The 19976-nt window shown below is 40.9% G+C and overlaps 1 protein-coding gene across 2 annotated transcripts in view; it reads left to right on the forward strand.

Moving 5' to 3' along the window:
- msnb (moesin b) overlaps window positions 1-19976 on the forward strand; it is a 50333-nt gene that overhangs the window by 19667 nt on the left and 10690 nt on the right. For both annotated transcript variants that reach the window (XM_079892868.1, XM_079892869.1), the window contains exons 4-8: window positions 10648-10922; window positions 11048-11131; window positions 11238-11384; window positions 11491-11587; window positions 11756-11919. In XM_079892868.1, the coding sequence (XP_079748994.1) occupies window positions 10648-10922; window positions 11048-11131; window positions 11238-11384; window positions 11491-11587; window positions 11756-11919 (767 nt within the window). The remainder of the gene's footprint in view (window positions 1-10647; window positions 10923-11047; window positions 11132-11237; window positions 11385-11490; window positions 11588-11755; window positions 11920-19976) is intronic.

A 19976-nucleotide genomic window follows, 5' to 3' on the forward strand; every position in this document is an offset into this window, starting at 1 on the left:
TAGTTGGCACTTCAGCACTGCGTTGTCATCGGGTCCAGGCGCAGGTCCTTCATCAGATCTGGATACGGCCTGGATCCGGCAGGCTGCGGGAAAACCTCGGGATAAACAAAAGACACTAAAATTAGCGTAGATGCCATTCTTCTTATGATGTAACGAGTACATCAGGATTTATGGGAAGTGTTCCCGGTTCCAGCTGACCTAATCTATGCAGCCTAACATTGAATTATAGAAGTCTATAATGTATTATGTGAATGCTAGGTCAAAGAGATGTGTCTTTAGTCTAGCTTTGAACTGACAGAGTGTGTCTGCTTCCCAGACAATGGTAGGAAGACTGTTCCAAAGTTTTGGTGCTAAATAGGAAAAGGATCTACCGCCAGCAGTCGATTTTGATATTCTAGGTATTACCAACTGGCCGGAATTTTATGGAGCTAGAAGAGTCTCAATAAAGATAAATGCACAAACTGCATTCACATATGCACACACAGGATACACAAATGCACACACATGATTCATAAATACACACACAGGATACACAAATGCGCACAAAATTCACAAATGCACACACAGAATTTAAAAAGCACAGAAGATTCACAAATGCATACAAAATTCAGAAATGCACACAAAATTCATAAATACACACACAATTCAGAAATGAAAACAAAATTTACAAATGCACACAAGATTCACAAATGCTCAGGACAAGATTCAGAAATGTATTTCTGATGCACACACAAATATATCTTGATTTACAAACTGCTTGCGGTCTGTGAACTTCACTGCATTTGTGTGTGAATTTTGAGACTCCCCTGACTTGGCTCGACACACAAATGCCTTTTTTTAAACAGGGAATGACCTGTGACCAATCAGATACCTCCCTTGTTTTAGCCAATCACAAGAACGCACCCCACGTGGGGGATTGTTTACTTGTAAGCCAATCACATGAAGTGTGGGCGCGAGCGAGAGCGCGACAGCGAGGTGGGTGGAGTTCTGCCTGTTGGTTGAGACCATTTTTTACAGTCTATGGTTGAGGCGGTGGGCCGGACCTCGAAATTACGAATTTAATACTTACCTCTCAGCTGTGTACGTTTTTTTTTTTGCTGAGGCCATGTAATAAAATCGTATAAGTACTGCAGACATTGTTTCCAACTTTGTTGTTTGCACATTTGACGCAAAATGTCCTTACAAACTCTTACTTTTTTAAACCGGCAAGTAAGCAGGAGTACTAATCATAACGTTAGAAAACCTCCCGTTTCCTTGACAACCAATGTAAATAATGAACACAGATTCTACGGCAGAGGCAAAGTAATCTTTGTCAGTGACCAGGAAGCTGCGTTCTTGAAATTTTAATTTTGCTTTAATCATTAAAAATGTAATTTTAGTAATGTAGTTCATTAATACTGAGCTAAAAATTAGCTGTTTTATCCGTTTAGCCTCAAATGTAAAAAGCCCTGTAACTCCTTTCCCAGACAAGTTGGGCAAAGTCTGTTCAATGTAGCCTACACACAAATTATTTTTATTAATGCAATGGACTGTTGCCTATGGCTTGCTCAGTTGGGGATATTTAATTTAATTAATCAATCAACAATACTATTGATCAGCATTACCAAACGTGGACGTTTTCCACTAGAAACAAACATTGATGTATTGTTTTAATTTAATACTGTGAAGCTGCTTTGATACAATCTCTATTGTGAAAAGCGCTATATAAATAAACTTGACTTGACTGTAACGGCACATCCGTATGTCATATTTTCCTAATGTCTGGTACTGTTAAACATGTTTTCACGTGAATGAATAATGATATGCAAGTGATGCATACATGACATACCCCCCCAAAAAAAAAAGGTTGCTGCAGAAGTCATTCTGAATAGACACATAACCAACATATATTTAGAAATCCAACCCTTGAGAGTTTACATTTCAAGTCTCAAAATTAATATTGATATATATACGCTCAAACACAAACAAAAACAACAAATATTAAGAATATATTTATTAAATGTATAAAAAATGTATGTGAATTTAGGATTGCAACTTATAACCACAACTAAAACATGGGGATTTTTTAAAGACAATCATCCCGCATATCCTATTCTATAATAAAATCAGCTAATCGAATATTTGAAAATCGTGCCTTATCCCTAATTAATATAGTATTATTGTGTAAGTGGATGACATGACAAGTAGCAAAGGCAGTGTAAGTGGGGTCAAATGTTCATATATAGCAAATTTAAAAATAAAACAATGTAGCAGCATCATAGTGTAAACTACCAGTGTATTTGTGCAAGAGTCAATCAGCTGCCCTTAGGTTACTGGAGGGTGGGGGTGGAAGGAAGAGGCTCTCTATGATTCCCCTATAGAAAGTTAAGAGGATGGATTTTTGGGAGATGAGCCTTCCTCAACTGTGGGAGGAAGTGCAGAGGTTTTTGGAATTTCTTGGCCAGGTTCTGTTGGTGGTGTCGATAGATCAAGATGGGTCATCTGTGATGTGGATACTAAGCAACTCTGTGATCTTGACCTGCTCCATCATGGTGCTGTTGATGTGATGATTGTCAACGATCACCTCTGTAGTCATTTGGGTGTGGAGAGATATGATGTTGTCCTGTCCGTGTTAGATAAACAACTGAATTATATTCAGATAAATAAACACAGAAAGCGCACATTACTAGATAATATTCAATCACATTTTTCATCTTGACATTTGTATTAAGACTACTGCAGTTCTGACCACAAATAATTTTGTTAAATAGCTCAAAAACAGCCATCTTTAACTAAAATATTTTTCCACCATATTCCATCTTATACCTGTTCTGTTGTGTAGGTGAAGCCCAACCACTGACAGATGTAAGCTACCATGCACAGAATTGTGTCATTGTATAAACTGTGACAATCAACCATAATTGGCTTAAATAACTCCATGACTACCACTATAAAGTTGATTTGAAATCATTTCTTTATTTTGGTTTGCACTCTTTTTAGCTGATTAGTCTAGCTTACTTGTAGCCTAGGTAGCTTGCTGTAACCAACCTCGACATACCCTCCCGTTTACCCCGTGATTCTTCCTTAGTCAGACTTATTTCCTGCTGTCTTCCCATTTAAAATTTTTCCCGTAATTATCCCGTATTTGAATACTCTTTGCTTAGTTTATTGTGTATGTACCGAATGATTATTTTGGATTAGCCTAAGCAGCATACCATTAGACCTAGCTTTACTGCTCCACTTACCAACATTCTTTCGTGGCTAACGTTACTGTTCTCATCAACGACAACCAGTGATGCGCGGGTTGATCCGAAATGGTGCCTGCGGTCACCCGCGGTTACGAGTCATCCAAAAATATTTTTAATGATATTCGGGTCGCGGTCGGTCGGGTCGTTTGAAATAAAGATGCCAATTAAACCTTTGTAATTGATATAGTTCTAGACACAATTTTCTATGAATACGTTTTAAATTTAATTTACACTTTATTGGCTGAATAACTGGCGCGAAGATGACGCACGAGCTCAGTCTGCAGGTAGAGATGGAGGCGGCAAGAGAAAAGGTGAAGACTGGGGAGTGGAAGCTCCGCAAATACACAAATAGAAAGAGCAAAGTGTGGGAGACATTTGCCGAAATAATGAAAGATGATGACCAAAGTGCTGGCTTTGTCATGTGTAGGCTACTTCTTGCGATGCTATTTACACATTTGATAACCACAAAACTGGCACGACCAACCAGGCACGGCGCCAGGATTCCAGTTTTGGATAAGCCAGACCAATTGTGGGTGGGCCTTAAATTAAAAACGTTAAATAAAAATAAAATAAAAAAACGTTATCCAATCACTGCTTAACCTAATAAAAAAATATTGACTAATATAGCCTACTGTTATATTATCTGTGCGTATGCATAATATAGATTTTAATAGCTTGATGCTCTTTAAATATTGTGTTGCATTGTAAAAGTAAATCCGCGATCGCTCTCCATGGTTCTGACCAAAGAAGAGAGCTTTGGAATCTCCATTATGAATATACCTGGGCTGCATTTTCCGATAACATTGTCTCTTAGCGCGCTGCGATAACTTAACTAAAGGTATACTACCACTAAAGGTATATCATTGCTAGGCGTCTTCAGGGCTATCATCCACTCGTGAAGCAGAGGCGCTGAGAGGCAGAGGCGCTGACGCCCTCCTAGCAACGGCGCTGTTTTTGGTAAAACATGATTTTGACGACGTCATTAAGTTTTGTTTTATAGAAAACTCTTTTTAAAAGATTTTCGTTTTGTATAAATTGTATCTTAATTTTGATCAATGTTTTATCAATCAATTGCCCGTATTTATTAAATAAGAAGCAAATATATAGCAGACAAAATAAGGCGCCGGTACGCGATCACTGCATGTGAACTGGAGGGCGCCGAAACTCAACTTGTGCCTCACAGATTTGATAAATATAGGCTATATATTACAGAAATCTTGAAATGTCTACTTTTAAACGAAAATATTCAAACCAAAATAAATAGGCTATACTCTCTGATTATGTAGGCTAATCCATATGAAATGTACATTTCTCTCTGGCGTTCATGGCGAGTCCGCAATCTCCGCATTGTCAACTTCATCTTTGCAGCGACACAGAAAACACCAGTTTATTACTAAACAATTAAATGTCTCCTTGCTAATTTAGACACATTCATAATCATTACTTCAACCGGTTCTTTGTGGCAAGCTTTAAGCGTGCGGTCATTACGCTTATTCCTGTAGGCTAGCCTTTAAGTAATTAATTTAATATAAAGGGGCGATTTGTCCACGAATGGCTTAAATGAACAACTAGTCGACAAGAAAAAAAAAAATAGTCGGAGGCAGCCCTTATTCCACATATTTTCGAAACAGCGGGCCATCTGGGTTGGGCGAGCGACCGTGAGCGGAGCGGAATATTCAGAAATGCGCTCTCCGCTCACGAGCTCTGATCGGAACAAACCCGAACCTCACTGTCTGCTGAACTTGCGCAGAAACATCAAAATAGACATAGCCAGCTTTTTAAAATTGTTTTTAAAACTAAACTTTTAGACTATTTTAGTACAAATTATGAGCTTATATTGACGATTTTTTATAATTCTTGACAAAATTAGAATATTAAGTTATATTAAGAGCTACGATGAGCATTATAGCTACTTTAAAAAAAATGCGGGTCAGGAAGCGAGTCGGGTACAATATTTTCTTTTTCGTTTTTTGCGGTCCGAGTTGCGGGCGGGTTAGTTGAAAACGTCGGTCGGGTGCGGTTTGTTTATACATTGACCCGCGCATCACTGACGACAACGCATATATTCACGGCGAACTATAGCTTGCCTTGCAGTCTTAAATACAACTTATATGAAAAGCATTAAGATATAGGGGTGTATAATCATTGTAAAACAAATCTTACCTTGACGTTGTCTTGCCGAGACACACCGGTCTCTTCACGTTGGGTTGTAGACTGTACTAGACTCAAAACTGACGCGAATCCGGTTCAACGAATAACGTGATTGGCCAAATCTATTCAACAAGGTAACAACACAAGCGTTGATTGGATCTCACTCCGGCCAACGTTTGTGATCAGCTAGCGAAATGAAATCTATTTTTATACTTTAATGTGCAACAATTGGCGTTGGAAACAATCATTAATCTTTTTGTGAATTATTCATACAGACAAAAATGAGCCACACAGCTGCTGAGTAACTGTCAAATCAAAAACTAAACGAGATAGACGGACTTGGCCCACCGCCTAAGAAGCCGGTCTCAACCAACTGGCAGAACTCCACCCACCTCGCTCTAGCGCTCGCGCCCACACTTCATATGATTGGCTTACAAGTAAACAATCCCCCACGTGGGGTGCGTTCTTGTGATTGGCTAAAACAAGGGAGGTATCTGATTGGTCACAGGTCATTCCCTGTTTAAAAAAAGGCATTTGTGTGTCGAGCCAAGTCAGGGGAGTCTCAAAATTCACACACAAATGCAGTGAAGTTCACAGACCGCAAGCAGTTTGTAAATCAAGATATATTTGTGTGTGCATCAGAAATACATTTCTGAATCTTGTCCTGAGCATTTGTGAATCTTGTGTGCATTTGTAAATTTTGTTTTCATTTCTGAATTGTGTGTGTATTTATGAATTTTGTGTGCATTTCTGAATTTTGTATGCATTTGTGAATCTTCTGTGCTTTTTAAATTCTGTGTGTGCATTTGTGAATTTTGTGCGCATTTGTGTATCCTGTGTGTGTATTTATGAATCATGTGTGTGCATTTGTGTATCCTGTGTGTGCATATGTGAATGCAGTTTGTGCATTTATCTTTATTGAGACTCTTCTAGCTCCATAGAATTTTGAGATCGCAATAGACGTGAAGGACTATAATGCGTTAAGAGCTCGCTCAAGTACTGCGGAGCTAAACCATTTAGTGCTTTGTAAGTGATCTTACCTATTTTCTTTAATCTTCGTTAAGCGCAACGGAGCAACTGTGTCTAAAGTGCTGGAAAAGAGAGAGTTAAAAGTTTCTGTTGCAATATCGAGTTCTTCTAAGCTATCTGGGATGCTGAGATGATGAAACTGATTAGGAAGATTATTAATAAAGCAATCTTTAGTGGCAGAAGTGAAAAGTCTAACATATTTGAAACACGGAGTCGGCTTTGCAGCCTTGGCTAAATGAAGTTTACACGAGACTAGATAATGATCTGAGATGTCATCGCTCTGCTGCAGAATTTCAACGGCATCAACATCTATTCCATGTGATAATATTAGATCTAGAGTATGATTACGACAATGAGTAGGTCCTGACACGTGTTGTCTAACTCCAATAGAGTTTACAATGTCTTTAAATGCCAATCCCAATGCATCTTTTTCATTATCTATGTGTATATTAAAATCACCAACAATTAGTACTTTATCTGCAGTCAATATTAATTCTGATAGAAAGTCCGCAAATTCTTTGATAAAATCTTTATGGTGCCCTGGTGGCCTGTATACAGTAGCCAGCACAAATCTCAAACGTGATTTATCATTTATACTATATATTTTTACATTAAGTACTAACACTTCAAAAGAATTATATTTAAAACTTGATTTCTTTGTGGTTTTGAAAATATTACTATAAATTACAGCAACTCCTCCCCCTTTGCGTTTCAGACGAGGCTCATGTTTATAACAGTAATCTTGCTGGGTGGACTCATTTAAAGTAATGTAATCGTTTGGTTTTAGCCAGGTTTCTGTCAAACACAGCACATCTAGGTTATTATCTGAAATCATATCATTAACAATGAGTGCTTTTGAAGTAAGCGATTGAATATTCAGCAACCCAAGCTTTAGCATTTGCTCATCTGTATTATAGCTGTTTTTTATTTGTTGAACATCAATTACATTTTTAACCTTAGATGGGTTTAAACGGTTTTTGGATTTCCAAATTCGGGGAACAGACACAGTCTCTATATGAAGATATCTAGGTGAAAGAGGCTCTATGTGATGGGATTTATCTGACCTGGGTGACGCGAGGCCGCTAGCAGACAGTCGGTTTAGCCAGTCTGTCTGCTTCCTGACCTGAGCCCCAGATTGTCATGTTTGAGCTCTAAGACTATGTGCCATATTACTAGAGAGAAGAGCAGCACCATCCCAGGAGGGATGAATACCATCTCTTTTCAACAGGTCAGGTTTGCCCCAAAAACTTTTCCAATTGTCTATAAATTCTATATTATTAAGCGGACACCACTTAGACAGCAAACCGGTAAGAGAACACAATCTACTAACTATCTCATCACTCCTGCGAACAGGAAGGGGGCCAGAGCAAATTACAGTGCCTGACATCGTACTTGTGAGTTCACACACCTCTTTAATATTAATTTTGGTGATCTCCGACTGGCGGAGTCGAACATCATTTGTGCCGACGTGGATAATGATCTTAGAGAATTTACGATTAGCATTAGCCAGCACTTTTAAATTTGCTTTGATGTCAGGCGCTCTGGCTCCCGGCAAACATGTGACTATGGTGGCTGGTGTCTCTATTTTCACGTTCCATGTAATAGAATCGCCAATAACTAGGGCACAATCAACAGAACTCTCAGTGGGTGTTTCACTGAGCGGGGCAAATCGATTTGTTATGGTAATCGGAACGGAAGAGTGTTTTTTTTTATCCGCGACTAGAGCGATCCCTCACTATCACCCATTTGCCCGGCTGCGCAGGCACTAATTCAGCTGGAACCGAATCATGTAAAGAGTTCACTATGCTAGGCGCATCCAAAGCATCTAAAGCTCTAGCACTCTTACTATCCTCAATTAAGGTTTGGATGCGTGTCTCTAGTTCTGAAATCTTCTCCGTTAGCCAAACTGTCTCCTTGCATTTATCACATATAAATCCTGTATTGCCAACAGAGAAGGCTATGCTAAACATGTGACATGAAGTGCAGGTGACAATAACAGGACAAGACATTACTCACCGTGTTTGTTGAGTGATTCTTACTCACCTGAGCTTTTTATGAACTCAAAGGCGTGGGCGCGCGAGAGAAAAATATATAAATAAAAATAGCTGCGCGCACGGGTGGCACGTTAACAGGCTAGCGTGTTGTGCTAGTAGTAACGGAAGCTAGCGATGTCAGGTTAATCTGAGATGTTGGGTAAGCTGTATTTAGTAGTAGTATAAACAACTAGAAATTGTAGTAAATGATGGTTTAAAACAAGGAAATACGAAGCTAAGACGGAGCTTACAGCACCGAAGCAAACACACTCACAGCAGGCAGCAAGGAAGACAGGAGCAATCGATCAGCGATCAGCAGATTCAGTCAATCCAATCAATCTCTTCCAGGTCTACATAAAGTGTAGGCCTACATAAAGTTCTACTATGGAGGAGACAACAGGTATTTCTTTTGTGCTCTTTATTATAAAAAATGGTACCAATAGGCTCCTTAGGAACAACATGAAAACTTCAAAATGGGTCATATGTCTTAAAATAAAACATGCCTCATCTAAATCCTACAGAAAAAATAATAACTTAAAAAATGGCTTGATGTCGATGGCTTATGTAAATAAAATAAAATGGCATTATACAGCTTAGAGGCAAAGACATTTTAGCCAAAATAAAATCAAGCACAACTTAAAGCATGACTAGCCTTAAAAAAAACTGAATATGCTGGCCCTTCTTCACAGTATGATGGCAGATAGAAAAGAGGATATTAGGCATAGGCTTGAGCTATGTCTATAGCATGAGTGGCAGGCAACCTATTCCACATCAGCACAAAATTTGACAAAATACCTTATCAGGTGCAGTCTTTCAAAACGTTTATCTGAAAGTCTGTTTCTTCTGGGGGTGAGCACAAGACCTCCCAGGGCAGGCTGAACAGCCTTTCCACCGGTGTACTGGATGGTGTGGCAGTGTTGTATTTCATGAACACAGATTTCACTCGGGAGAAACGGTTGAGAACTTCTAACTCTGAGCCTGATCTCATGTACTCAAGTACCTCTGAGTCTGCGCTAAAGGACATTGTATCTTCCTCCTCCTCATCAAAAGAAAAAAAGTTGTTTTTTATTCTCAGCCGGCTCTGCATCATGGGGTAGAGAGAAACACTCCGCAATAAGCAGTGCATGTGCCGCTTCTCTCCGCTCCGCTCCCCCTGTCCATCGAACTTTACATTTTGGCAACGTTCAAATCTTGGGCCGGGATGTCACTGATACGGGACAAGGCATCGTGGTAGGAATTCCACCTTGTTGATGTAGGCACGATATTTTTTTCCCCACAGATTTCATCGACAATCTCAGAGGCCATGCCTTTGTCCAAAGAGTAGCGCACTTCGCCATTGCACTCCTGTACACACATTTTGAGTCACTGTTGGATGACAGCCATTTGTCGATGTCATTGCACGAGATCAAATTGAGCGTATGTGAAGCACACCTAAAATGTGGGGGAAGAGAAAACTGTCCTTCTGTGGTCCCAAGCAACTCCACATCTGTGAAAACTACACCTTGCTCTTCATCCTCCTCCTAGTCAGGCTCAGGGGTGATGAGTGATTCCTTTAGAGTTAACGCGGGTGAATCTGACTGCAGTAGATGTGAAAGATATGAATAAAAATTATGTTATTTCAGCCAGCGTACATACCTGTATTTACATCCTGTTTTCGGTTTAAGTCCACAGTAGTCGATTGTCGAGTTCATGCGCATAGGTTTAGTACGTACGATCATGCGCCCGAACTCGACAATCGATTGTGGACTTCAACCGAAAACAGGATGTAAATACAGGTATGTGCGCTGGCTGAAATAACATCATTTTTATACATATCTTGCACATCTACTGCAGTCAGATTCACCGCGTGTTGACTCTGAAGGAATCACTCACATGGCTGGGCACATGTAATGACACATCAAGGATGTTAAGAGGCTAAAAGCAGGTTTAAAACTTGCCCCATTGAAGTCAACAGGGTGCAAATTTTAAAAAGAGGATAACACGGTGTAGGCAACACCGATTTTTGTCGTTGTTCTCTGTACTGACAGCACTCCAAATTTACAAAAAAATGAGCTCAATGTTAAAATTGACCGGAGTTCTCCTTTAAGTGTTAATAAAGAATCACCTATTAGTTCTTCAGTAATTCCTTATTAGTTATGCAGTAAGTAATAAACAGTATTCTAAAGTGTTACCAAAACATCTAACAAAAACATTTGTTTATATGTTAGGTGACAGCTCAAGATGTCAGAAAAGAAAACCCATTGCTGATTAAATTTAGAGCAAAGTTCTACCCTGAGGACGTGGCTGAAGAGCTGATTCAGGAAGCTACACAGCGCTTGTTCTTCCTCCAGGTGAAAGAGGGAATCTTGAATGATGATATCTACTGTCCACCTGAGACGGCTGTTCTACTGGCCTCATATGCTGTGCAGATGAAATACAGTGACTTCAATAAAGAATATCACATCCCTGGATATTTGTGCAGAGACAAATTGCTGCCACAAAGGTTTTTCTCTATTCTTTTAAGAGCTTAACACCAACTATTTTCTATTATTTTAACACTAAGATCACTTTATAGTACTTTATTATGTTTTGAAAGTTGCTGCTTTATATACTAATACCTTCTTCTAGAGTTCTAGAACAACATAAACTGACTAAAGAGCAGTGGGAAGATCGAATTCGGGTGTGGCATGAACAACACAAGCGCATGATCAGGTACAATCCATATGACCCATTTATAAAATTAAAAACAACTTCACAACTATGTCCTGAACCTAAAACTAGTTGTTTGAGTATAGTCAATACAGGTTTATCTCTACAGAGAGGATGCAATGATAGAATACTTGAAGATTTCCCAGGATCTGGAGATGTATGGAGTGAACTATTTCAGCATCAAAAACAAAAAAGGATCGGAGTTGTGGTTGGGTGTTGATGCTTTGGGACTCAACATATATGAACGTTCAGACAAGTATACCATCTATATTTCATTTTTAACCCTTGTTACAAGTATAAGTGTTTTGTTGTAAATTCTTTGCAATGGACTGTGCTGGACAATATCGCTGTTTTTTTAACAGGCTGACACCTAAGATTGGATTTCCTTGGAGTGAGATACGGAATATTTCTTTCAATGACAAGAAATTTGTCATTAAGCCCATAGACAAAAAGTCACCGGTAACTTAAAATAATAAACTTAATCCCAAATTTATTTCTTAATTTATTTATTCTTTCATTCACAAATTTTTGGAGATGTGGAGGATTTCAGTTGTCTTACACCTGTTGTATTACAGTTGTATTACTCCTGTCTGAAATGTTATGACATGTCCTCTGCTCTAACCACAGGACTTTGTGTTCTATGCACCTCGTCTGCGCATTAACAAGCGTATCCTGGCTCTGTGCATGGGAAACCATGATCTTTACATGAGACGACGCAAACCAGACACTATTGAGGTGCAGCAGATGAAAGCACAGGCCAGAGAAGAGAAGAACAAGAGACAACAAGAAAGGTGAGAACATTAATAACAAACATATCTGACAGCTCAGACAGAACATTTACAATGCTATTTTTTATTATACCAAAGGCACAGTCACTATCTAGTGCTGAAAGGAGATACTGTCTTTCATGCAAATGTACTAATTGTGTATTTTTTTTTGTATAAATGAAAGTAAATCAATATCAGAGGAGCTCTGTTCTAAAACCTAGTGAGCTGCCTATAGCTACAGTTGATACACAAAGTCTACTCACCCCTGTTAAAACTGTTTTTGTCATTTAAAACAAGTAAAACAAAGATAAATAATATCAGAAGTTTTGCATGTTTAATGTAAAAATCACAACCCATGTAATTCCACTGAAAACCTAAATGACATTTTTCATTTAGTAAAAAAAATCCCATTCGTCTTCGCAAAAAAAAATCCAGATCTGTTAAATTTGAATGGCATATTGACTTACGAAATGTAAAGACAATAAACAAACTATGTTTTTTAAGACATGTCTGTGTATTTTAATAACAATACAGTATATGAATAATGCAGTACTAATTATGTTTCAAATATATTTTCTGCGTATATTTTCTATATATTCTGTGATTTTTATTTATTTTTTTATTTTTTTTACACTTGTTGTTCAGCAGCGGATTTGATTACTTAGCCAGATCAAAGCAAGATTAGACATTTCAATTAGAAAAAAACTGTAAATTAGACAAAGGTCTGAAAAAAAATGGTATTGCACTTGACATTTCTGTCCCCCTCACTTCTGAAATGATGGCCAAGCATTATATTGCCAAGCATTTTGCCATTGATGAACGATTCAGAGATAATGGATTTTCTGTAATTGCTTTTTTGATATCAGTAGTTTAAACCAAACTCAGTGTGTGTGTGGCAAACCTGATGTGGTGTGGGAAAATGATGGCACACTCTGACACCTTTTTTTTTTTTTTTTTAACCAGATACCAGCAGAGGTGCATAGAAGTTGTTCTTAAGTATGCTCTTAAGATTCTCCTTTTAAGTTTGTTGTTTTAGCATTACAATCTTCATCAATTATTCTTCTGAGTGTTCTCCTTTATATTATATTAGCACCCTTGAAAAGGCCCTGTACTAATTTCTATGAATAATTTTTGTTCAACAAATGCCAATGGGAGAGAACATCACCTGAGGGAACATCACTCTGCCTGAAACTAGAGAAGTGTGAGTTCCACCGCAACACCATCCATTTTCTGGGGTATTTCATCAACGAATGTGGCGTGCAAATGGACCAGAAGAAGGTAGAAGCCATCCTTAAATGGCTCCAACCCTCCACAATAAAGAACCTTCATCGTTTCCTGGGGCTTGCGAATTTCTACCATGGTTTCATCTCCAACTTCAGTCAGATCTGTGCTCCACTCACCTCTCTCCTCAGAAACTGACCCAAGTCTCTGTCCTGGAATTCCACAGCCACGAAAGCCTTCCAACAGCTCTAAGAAGCCTTTTGCTCAGCTCCAGCCATGGTCCATCCAGATCCCGAGTTGCCATTCATTGTGGAGGTTGCCGCTTCTATAACCAGGATTGGAGCCGTCTTGTCTCAGCGGCAGGGTGGTCCATCAGTCCTCCATCCATGTGCCTTCTTCTGTCCCCGACAGAGTGAAACTATGACATCGGCAACTGGGAGCTACTGGCCACCAAACTAACCTTGGAGGAGTGAAGACTATTCTTTACCCAGTTTTATTTCATTGTCACATATCGACCAGTAGGTAAGAACCTGAAGGCTGATGCTCTTTCACGCATGTATCATCCAGAGCAGGACCTCTCTCCAGTCAATACTCCCTCCAGCCATCGTCGTAAGTCCCATCCAATGGTCATTAGACAACCAAATTACCGAAGCCTCCCCTTTCTGAAATAGCCGTGAGGTCCAGAGGGACGAATCTACGTACTATCAGCCCTATGTCTGTCCCTCTTGGACTCAGTTCATACATTTTCGGGCTCTGGACACCCAGGCAGCCAGCAAACCTTCTCGCTCCTCCGTAATAAGTAATGGTGGCCTGTCATGACCCAGGAGGTCTCCCGATACATTAGAGTCTGTTCAGTCTGTGCCTAGACTCCCTATCATCTGCCAGAAGGCAAACTGATTCCCTTGCCCATTCCTAATCGACCATGGTCTCACATCGGAATAGACTTTGTCACCGACCTGCCACCCTCAGATTTCCAGGGTTCGCCGGAGATGGGGAACTCACATGAACAAAGGAGAAATATGCTAATTGCAAGCGATAAACGGAGTCGCTGCCTAAAAATGACCTATTCGTACTCAATAGCACTCGGGATGAAATCGGCTCTACTCACAGATTATAGTATCTTGTTAAAGTATTAGCTATAGCCCAGCCATCTGTTCTACAGATGCCTGTCAGGGAGGCACCATTCGCCAGTGCCCAGGAGGATGCCAAACATCTGATGGAATGTGCTTGCACTCTCAGGGTGCAGGGTATGCTCTGGGCTCGGTACGCCAAAGAACTGGCTTCCACAATCCAGTGGGCGTTCCTCTTTTTGGAGACAGCCTCCCCCTTCTGCTGTCCCCGGAAACAGACATAGAGCTGCTCAGAGCATCTAACGTTCTCTGTGCGGTCCAAATAGATCCACAGGGCATGCACTGTACACAGCAGGGATAAGGCTGGATCTGCCTCAATATGAGGGAGCACTTGCAAGTTCACCACCTGATCCCTGAAAAGGTTAGTGGGAAAATTAGGCACATAGCCTGGCCTTGGTCTTGCAAGTCCCCATCCCCTCTTGATAGAAGTGAGCATGGTCATGACGGCTATCTTCAAAGAGAAGGAAGAGCGCCAACTAGCAAAAAGACACCACTTCAAAGCATACAGCTGCCTTGTGGAAGGGGCTCTGGCTTGAGTGATAATGTCTGTGATAATGTAGTCCACTCTGGTCTTCTGCATCCCATCCTGGAGCCAGACATGGTGGTTCCAGAGGTCTGGGCAGTGGGCACAGATGCCAAATTGTGTCCTGTGTCTGAGAAAGGAGGTCCTTTCTCAGAGGATTTTGCCAGGAATTCGGGCTGTCACGAAAAGCATGTGCTCAGAGAACCATGCCTGGGTGGGCCAGTGTCTGTGTGATCAGGGGGGGAATGCATATGACCTTGGGACCAGCTGTGTGCCAGGGCATCTGTTCAGAGCGGATCTTCAGAAAGGGAAAATCACAGAGTGCAGTGGGAGGACTACTGGGAAACAAACAGATCTACCTGTGCTTTGCTGAATCAACTCCAAATCAGCTGGACCACCAGGGGATGGAGTCTCCACACTCCACTGAGCACCAACTTTCACAAAAGCATGCATGCTGCACGTTTGAAGTCGTCCAGAATGTGAGTGGCATGCAGGGACTTTTTTGAGATGGCAGGTGAATTTTGATATGTGACGTGAGCGGATGCTACCCTGGTGATTTTTGCATGCCACCGTCGCTATGTTGTCTGTCTGGACTAACACATGTAAGTATAAACAGCCATGGATAAACCCTGGATAAACAGCCGAAACCTTCGCAGGGCCAGCAACACAGCCAGAAACTTGAGGCAGTTGAGTCTGGGGTCCTGTCTGGGGTCCTGAGACTGTGTGCCTGTTACATACAGTGATTCAGCCTCTTTTGGAAACATTTGTTGTGACAACAACACACCTTGACACTTGTTCTAAGGGAACCTCTGCATGGTCTGTCCAAGGATTGAAGGTGCGGCGACAGATTGGACAATGTGTGTTGCGGTGCCATGGGCGGAGGCCAATCTCAGAACTCGAGTCTGAAGCCAGTGCTGGGAAGGTGCATCAAATCTCAAATGCATCAACCCAAGCAGTGTTTCTGCCACTGAGGGCGCCATATACCCCAGGAGCCTCTGAAATTATTTCAGTGGGACCTCTTTTCCCCGTTCATAGCACTCCCAGTACCAGCACTCGACGGCTGGCTGTCGTGGAGCTCTTTTTCTGACCACAAAAAAGCCATCACCTCTTTAGCATCTGGTATTACCCTCTCTAAACAGAAATCAAAACAAAAAGAAAAATCCATCTCTTCCATCAAAAGAGATTCTGGGTACCTTTGTGTGCAGGTGGGATGTACACATTCACAAGAATGAAAGAGGAAAACTCCCATTGTGAGTAGAAGGGTTTACAGTTTATGAAGAGTGCCTCTAAATTAGGACAGCATATCTTCTTCAGCGTTGTTACATCTGAACACCACTTTCATTAATGTAGAAACACAATCCACCACCTCTCGTTTTCCCCGTTAAAAAGAGTCATGCAATGCGATGCAATCCGGTCGGAACAGCTAGAAGCCCGGCAGATGTAGCGCACAACGCTACATTCTGAAGCCAGAAATGGCTTCACTCAGCCATGTTTCAGTGAAGCACAATGCAGCAGAGTTTGAAAAGTCCTTGTTGATGTGGGTTAGGAGAAGTAGTTCATCTGTTTTGTTAGTAAGGAATTGGGCATTCACAAGATGAATACTTGGAAGTCATGTCAAGTCACCTTCACTTATATAGCACTTTTTACAATACAGATTGTTTCAAAGCAGATTTACAGTGATATTAGGAAAATAATGCAACAAAGATTGTTTTGGCTGTACAGCAGCTCTAGAATAAAGTCATTGTCTAACCAGAGTTAGACAATGTTTTTAATAGATTAATTTCCCTTAGGGGCCGCTCACACGACATGGTTTTCAACTGAAAACATAAAATCTTCAATGTGTTCTGGCCACTCATCTACACAACAACGGCATCCTAGTGGCCCAAGAACATAAACCCTGAAGTAGGTTTCGAAGTGCAAGTTTTTGAAAGCGATACCTTTATAAGTGATACGTTATAAACCGTTACTCCCATGCACACTTTAAAAACGTGAATCTGCTAAAACAGCGATGGCATGCACATGTGCATTATGTGTTTAGTCTATAGGCATGTGCGTTTGAATGTGCGTTGGTGCGTAGTCCTTCTTTACAAAGTGACACCGCCAACCACCTGTCCGGCATGCATAAAACAGCGCTTCTAGTCATTTCCTCGGATCCGTGTGAACGGGAATCATGTATTGATAACATTTTCATCTGTACAGAGGAAAAACATTTGTTGTGAAAAAAGCAACAACTTTTGCTGTGTCCCCTTCGCAAGGTATAGTCTAGTTGATACGGTCTCTGCTGATTGCAGGGCTGTGTAGTGGTCATGTCTAGACACAGGTCCTTCATCTTATCTGGATACAGCCTGGATCTAACTGACTACTGTAAACCTTGGGATAGAGAAAGACTAATATTAGCATATATGCCATTCTTCTTATGATTTAACAAGTACATCAGGTGTTATGGGAAGTGTTCCCGGTTCTGGCTGATCTAATTTATGCAGCCTAATAATCATTTTACATGATTTGAATTATGGAAATTGATAATGTGCTATGTGTATGCCAGGTTAAAGAGATGTGTTTTTAGTCTAGATTTAAACTGTGTGTGTCTGCATCCGAACAATGCTAGGAAGACTGTTCCAGAGTTTAGGTGCTAAATAGGAAAAAGATCTACTGGCTGCAGTTGATTTTGATATTCTAGGTATTATCAACTGGCCAGAATTTTGATATCACTATAGACGAGAAGGGCTATAATGCATTAAGAGCTCGCTCAAGTACTGGGGAGGTAAACTATTTTATGCTTTGTAAGTAATTAGCACGATTTTAAAATGTAAACAATGTTTAATAGGGAGCCAATGCACTGTTGACAGAATCCGGCTAATATGGTCTTACCTCCTGGTTCTAGTAAGAATTCTAGCTGCTGCGTTTTGGACCAGGTGAAGTTTGTTTATTAAACGTGCAGGGCAACAAGCCAATAGAGCATTACAATAATCTAGCATGAATGCATGAACTAACTTTTCTGCTTTTGTCATTGAGAGCATATGTTGTAATTTAGATATGTTTTTTTTAAGATGGAAGAATGCTGTTTTAAAGTAGTGTTGTCAAAAGTACCAAATTTAAAAAAAAATTATGATACCAGCATTTAACTCTAGCATTTTGAGAGCTGTTGAACGGATTCTTAAACACTCTGGCTATTTCGTTCTCACGCTCAACATATATGTCTCTGATTGGCCAAGTCGTGCTGAGGCAGGATGTATTCTATTGCCTCCGTCTGCTTCTTCACTGCCAAGAACTGCTGTGAGAAGTCCTTAACATTGGTGCCAACGAGGTTGGGGGCGACTTTGTCGGCATCTGTGCAAGATTAAGGCACAGATGGAACTCCTGAACCACCTTCATCGGTCGGTCAGTCATTGCTGAGTGCAGCTCCTGCATCAGCCCTGGGTCAGGACTACCCAAGGGCAGCTCTTTAAGTGCCTTAGCCTGATGGAACTGCAGGATGGCCATGGCATGTGGGGCGAAGGTGAACTTACCATGAACGGGAGCCTTGGACGGTTCCTCCAGGTGGTGGCGTTTTGCGGGCATAGATGCACCACAATCACACCCTCAACCTGTGGGACCTCTGAGTACCCACTGGCCGCATCACTATTGAGGTTAGTGAGGGTGGTGGTACCTGTGAAGCGTGGCTGTGTCGTTCTCCGAACTCTCTCTGAAAGAAACCAATCATTCAACTGCAAATGCTCAGAGCAGGGTGGAGAATTTCACTCTAGCCCAATATTCACAGAGGCCTAAGAAAGCACGGTAGCCAACTTAGGGAAGTCATCCACTTCAGAAGGCATAAGCCAGTCCTCCGATGCTGCGATCAACAATTCTTCCTCTTCGTGAACCCCGAATGAGAAGTAATATTCTCCCTAATGTGAACCTCCTTACTTATCTGACAACTGTACTGGGAGGAAAGAGTATGTAGAGGAATACGAGACCCAGAGGGTTTACCTGTGGAAACACTTCGATTGAATTCCTCATATCGCCCTCAGCACTTTGCCGCCGTGGCCTTGTGCACATTAGCTGCAGAAGGACCGGAACAGGAGCAACCAAGGAGACTCTCTGCCTTTTATATAAGTATTATAGTTGCAACCGCGACGTTCCCATGCCCATACTCTCGCAGTGAGATTATGTGCCATACACAAACACTGCCTCAGTGTAAGCACGGCCCAAACAACAGACACAGATCGTGGCCGTCCAAGGGGGAAAGGTGTCAACCACATCCAGAAATACACTGGTGGTAAAGCATTTTTAGAAAGATGATGTCTGCTGGTGTCTGCCCTTTTAGAGGATTTTGATATTTTTTGCTGTCGAAGTGCCCAGGAGAACTCCTAGCACTTAACTGTGCGTTACTGGAAAGAGACCGATGAAACGCACTGTACAGATTTCCAACTGCTCTTTTTCTCTTCTAAGGTGAATGAGTTGCCAGTGCTCATTCGACTGCTCAGTTCCGAAGAACAAATCTGAATTAGAGGAGCAAGCCATCTCCTTTTATACCTGTATGTCCAGAGGAGTGGCATGAAATTCCACTCTGCAGTTCTCATTGGTCTTTTCTGAAGTATCAGACCTGTTTGGGGCTCCCAAGTGTAACCCCTAGTGTTATTACATTGACACAACATAGAGTGAGTGACAGATAGGTAACTGACCTTCCACAGATATGTATAGTAGTAAAATTTACACCGCAGAACAAAATGACATCACATGATGCTGGTCAAATGGATTTGGGATAAAACATTTTTCAAGGGGGTGTTCCGTTAGTAACACGACCCACTCACTTTAAAAAGCAGACATTGTTAAAACTGTAATTTAAGGGACATAAAGGCAATTTCAAGCAAACTGAAAAACAGGGTGCACAAATATTTGTGACAGATTATAGTATGTATTTCATAGTATGTATTCTCTTAATAGATGAAATATGATATTTCCAAAGAAAATTGTTAGAAAAAAATTATAATTATCATCAATGGACATGAAATGTATCCAAATGACCCACCCAGCAAAGGGTGCCCTGTTAGAGGCTGCACAAAGACTGTCTTAATTTGCTGCGGTCTGAGTCTGAGCGTGATTGTTCCTGTTGCTCCTCACAGCGTTGGTCTAGTTTCACAGTCAGCTTGATTCTATCGAACCCTGGTGCATTTACATTCATCTTATGTCATCACAAACGTGCACACCATATAATAGAAAACAGG

This window comes from Squalius cephalus (assembly GCF_949319135.1).
Source record: "Squalius cephalus genome assembly, chromosome: 14".
In the NCBI taxonomy this organism is placed as follows: Eukaryota; Metazoa; Chordata; class Actinopteri; order Cypriniformes; family Leuciscidae; genus Squalius; species Squalius cephalus.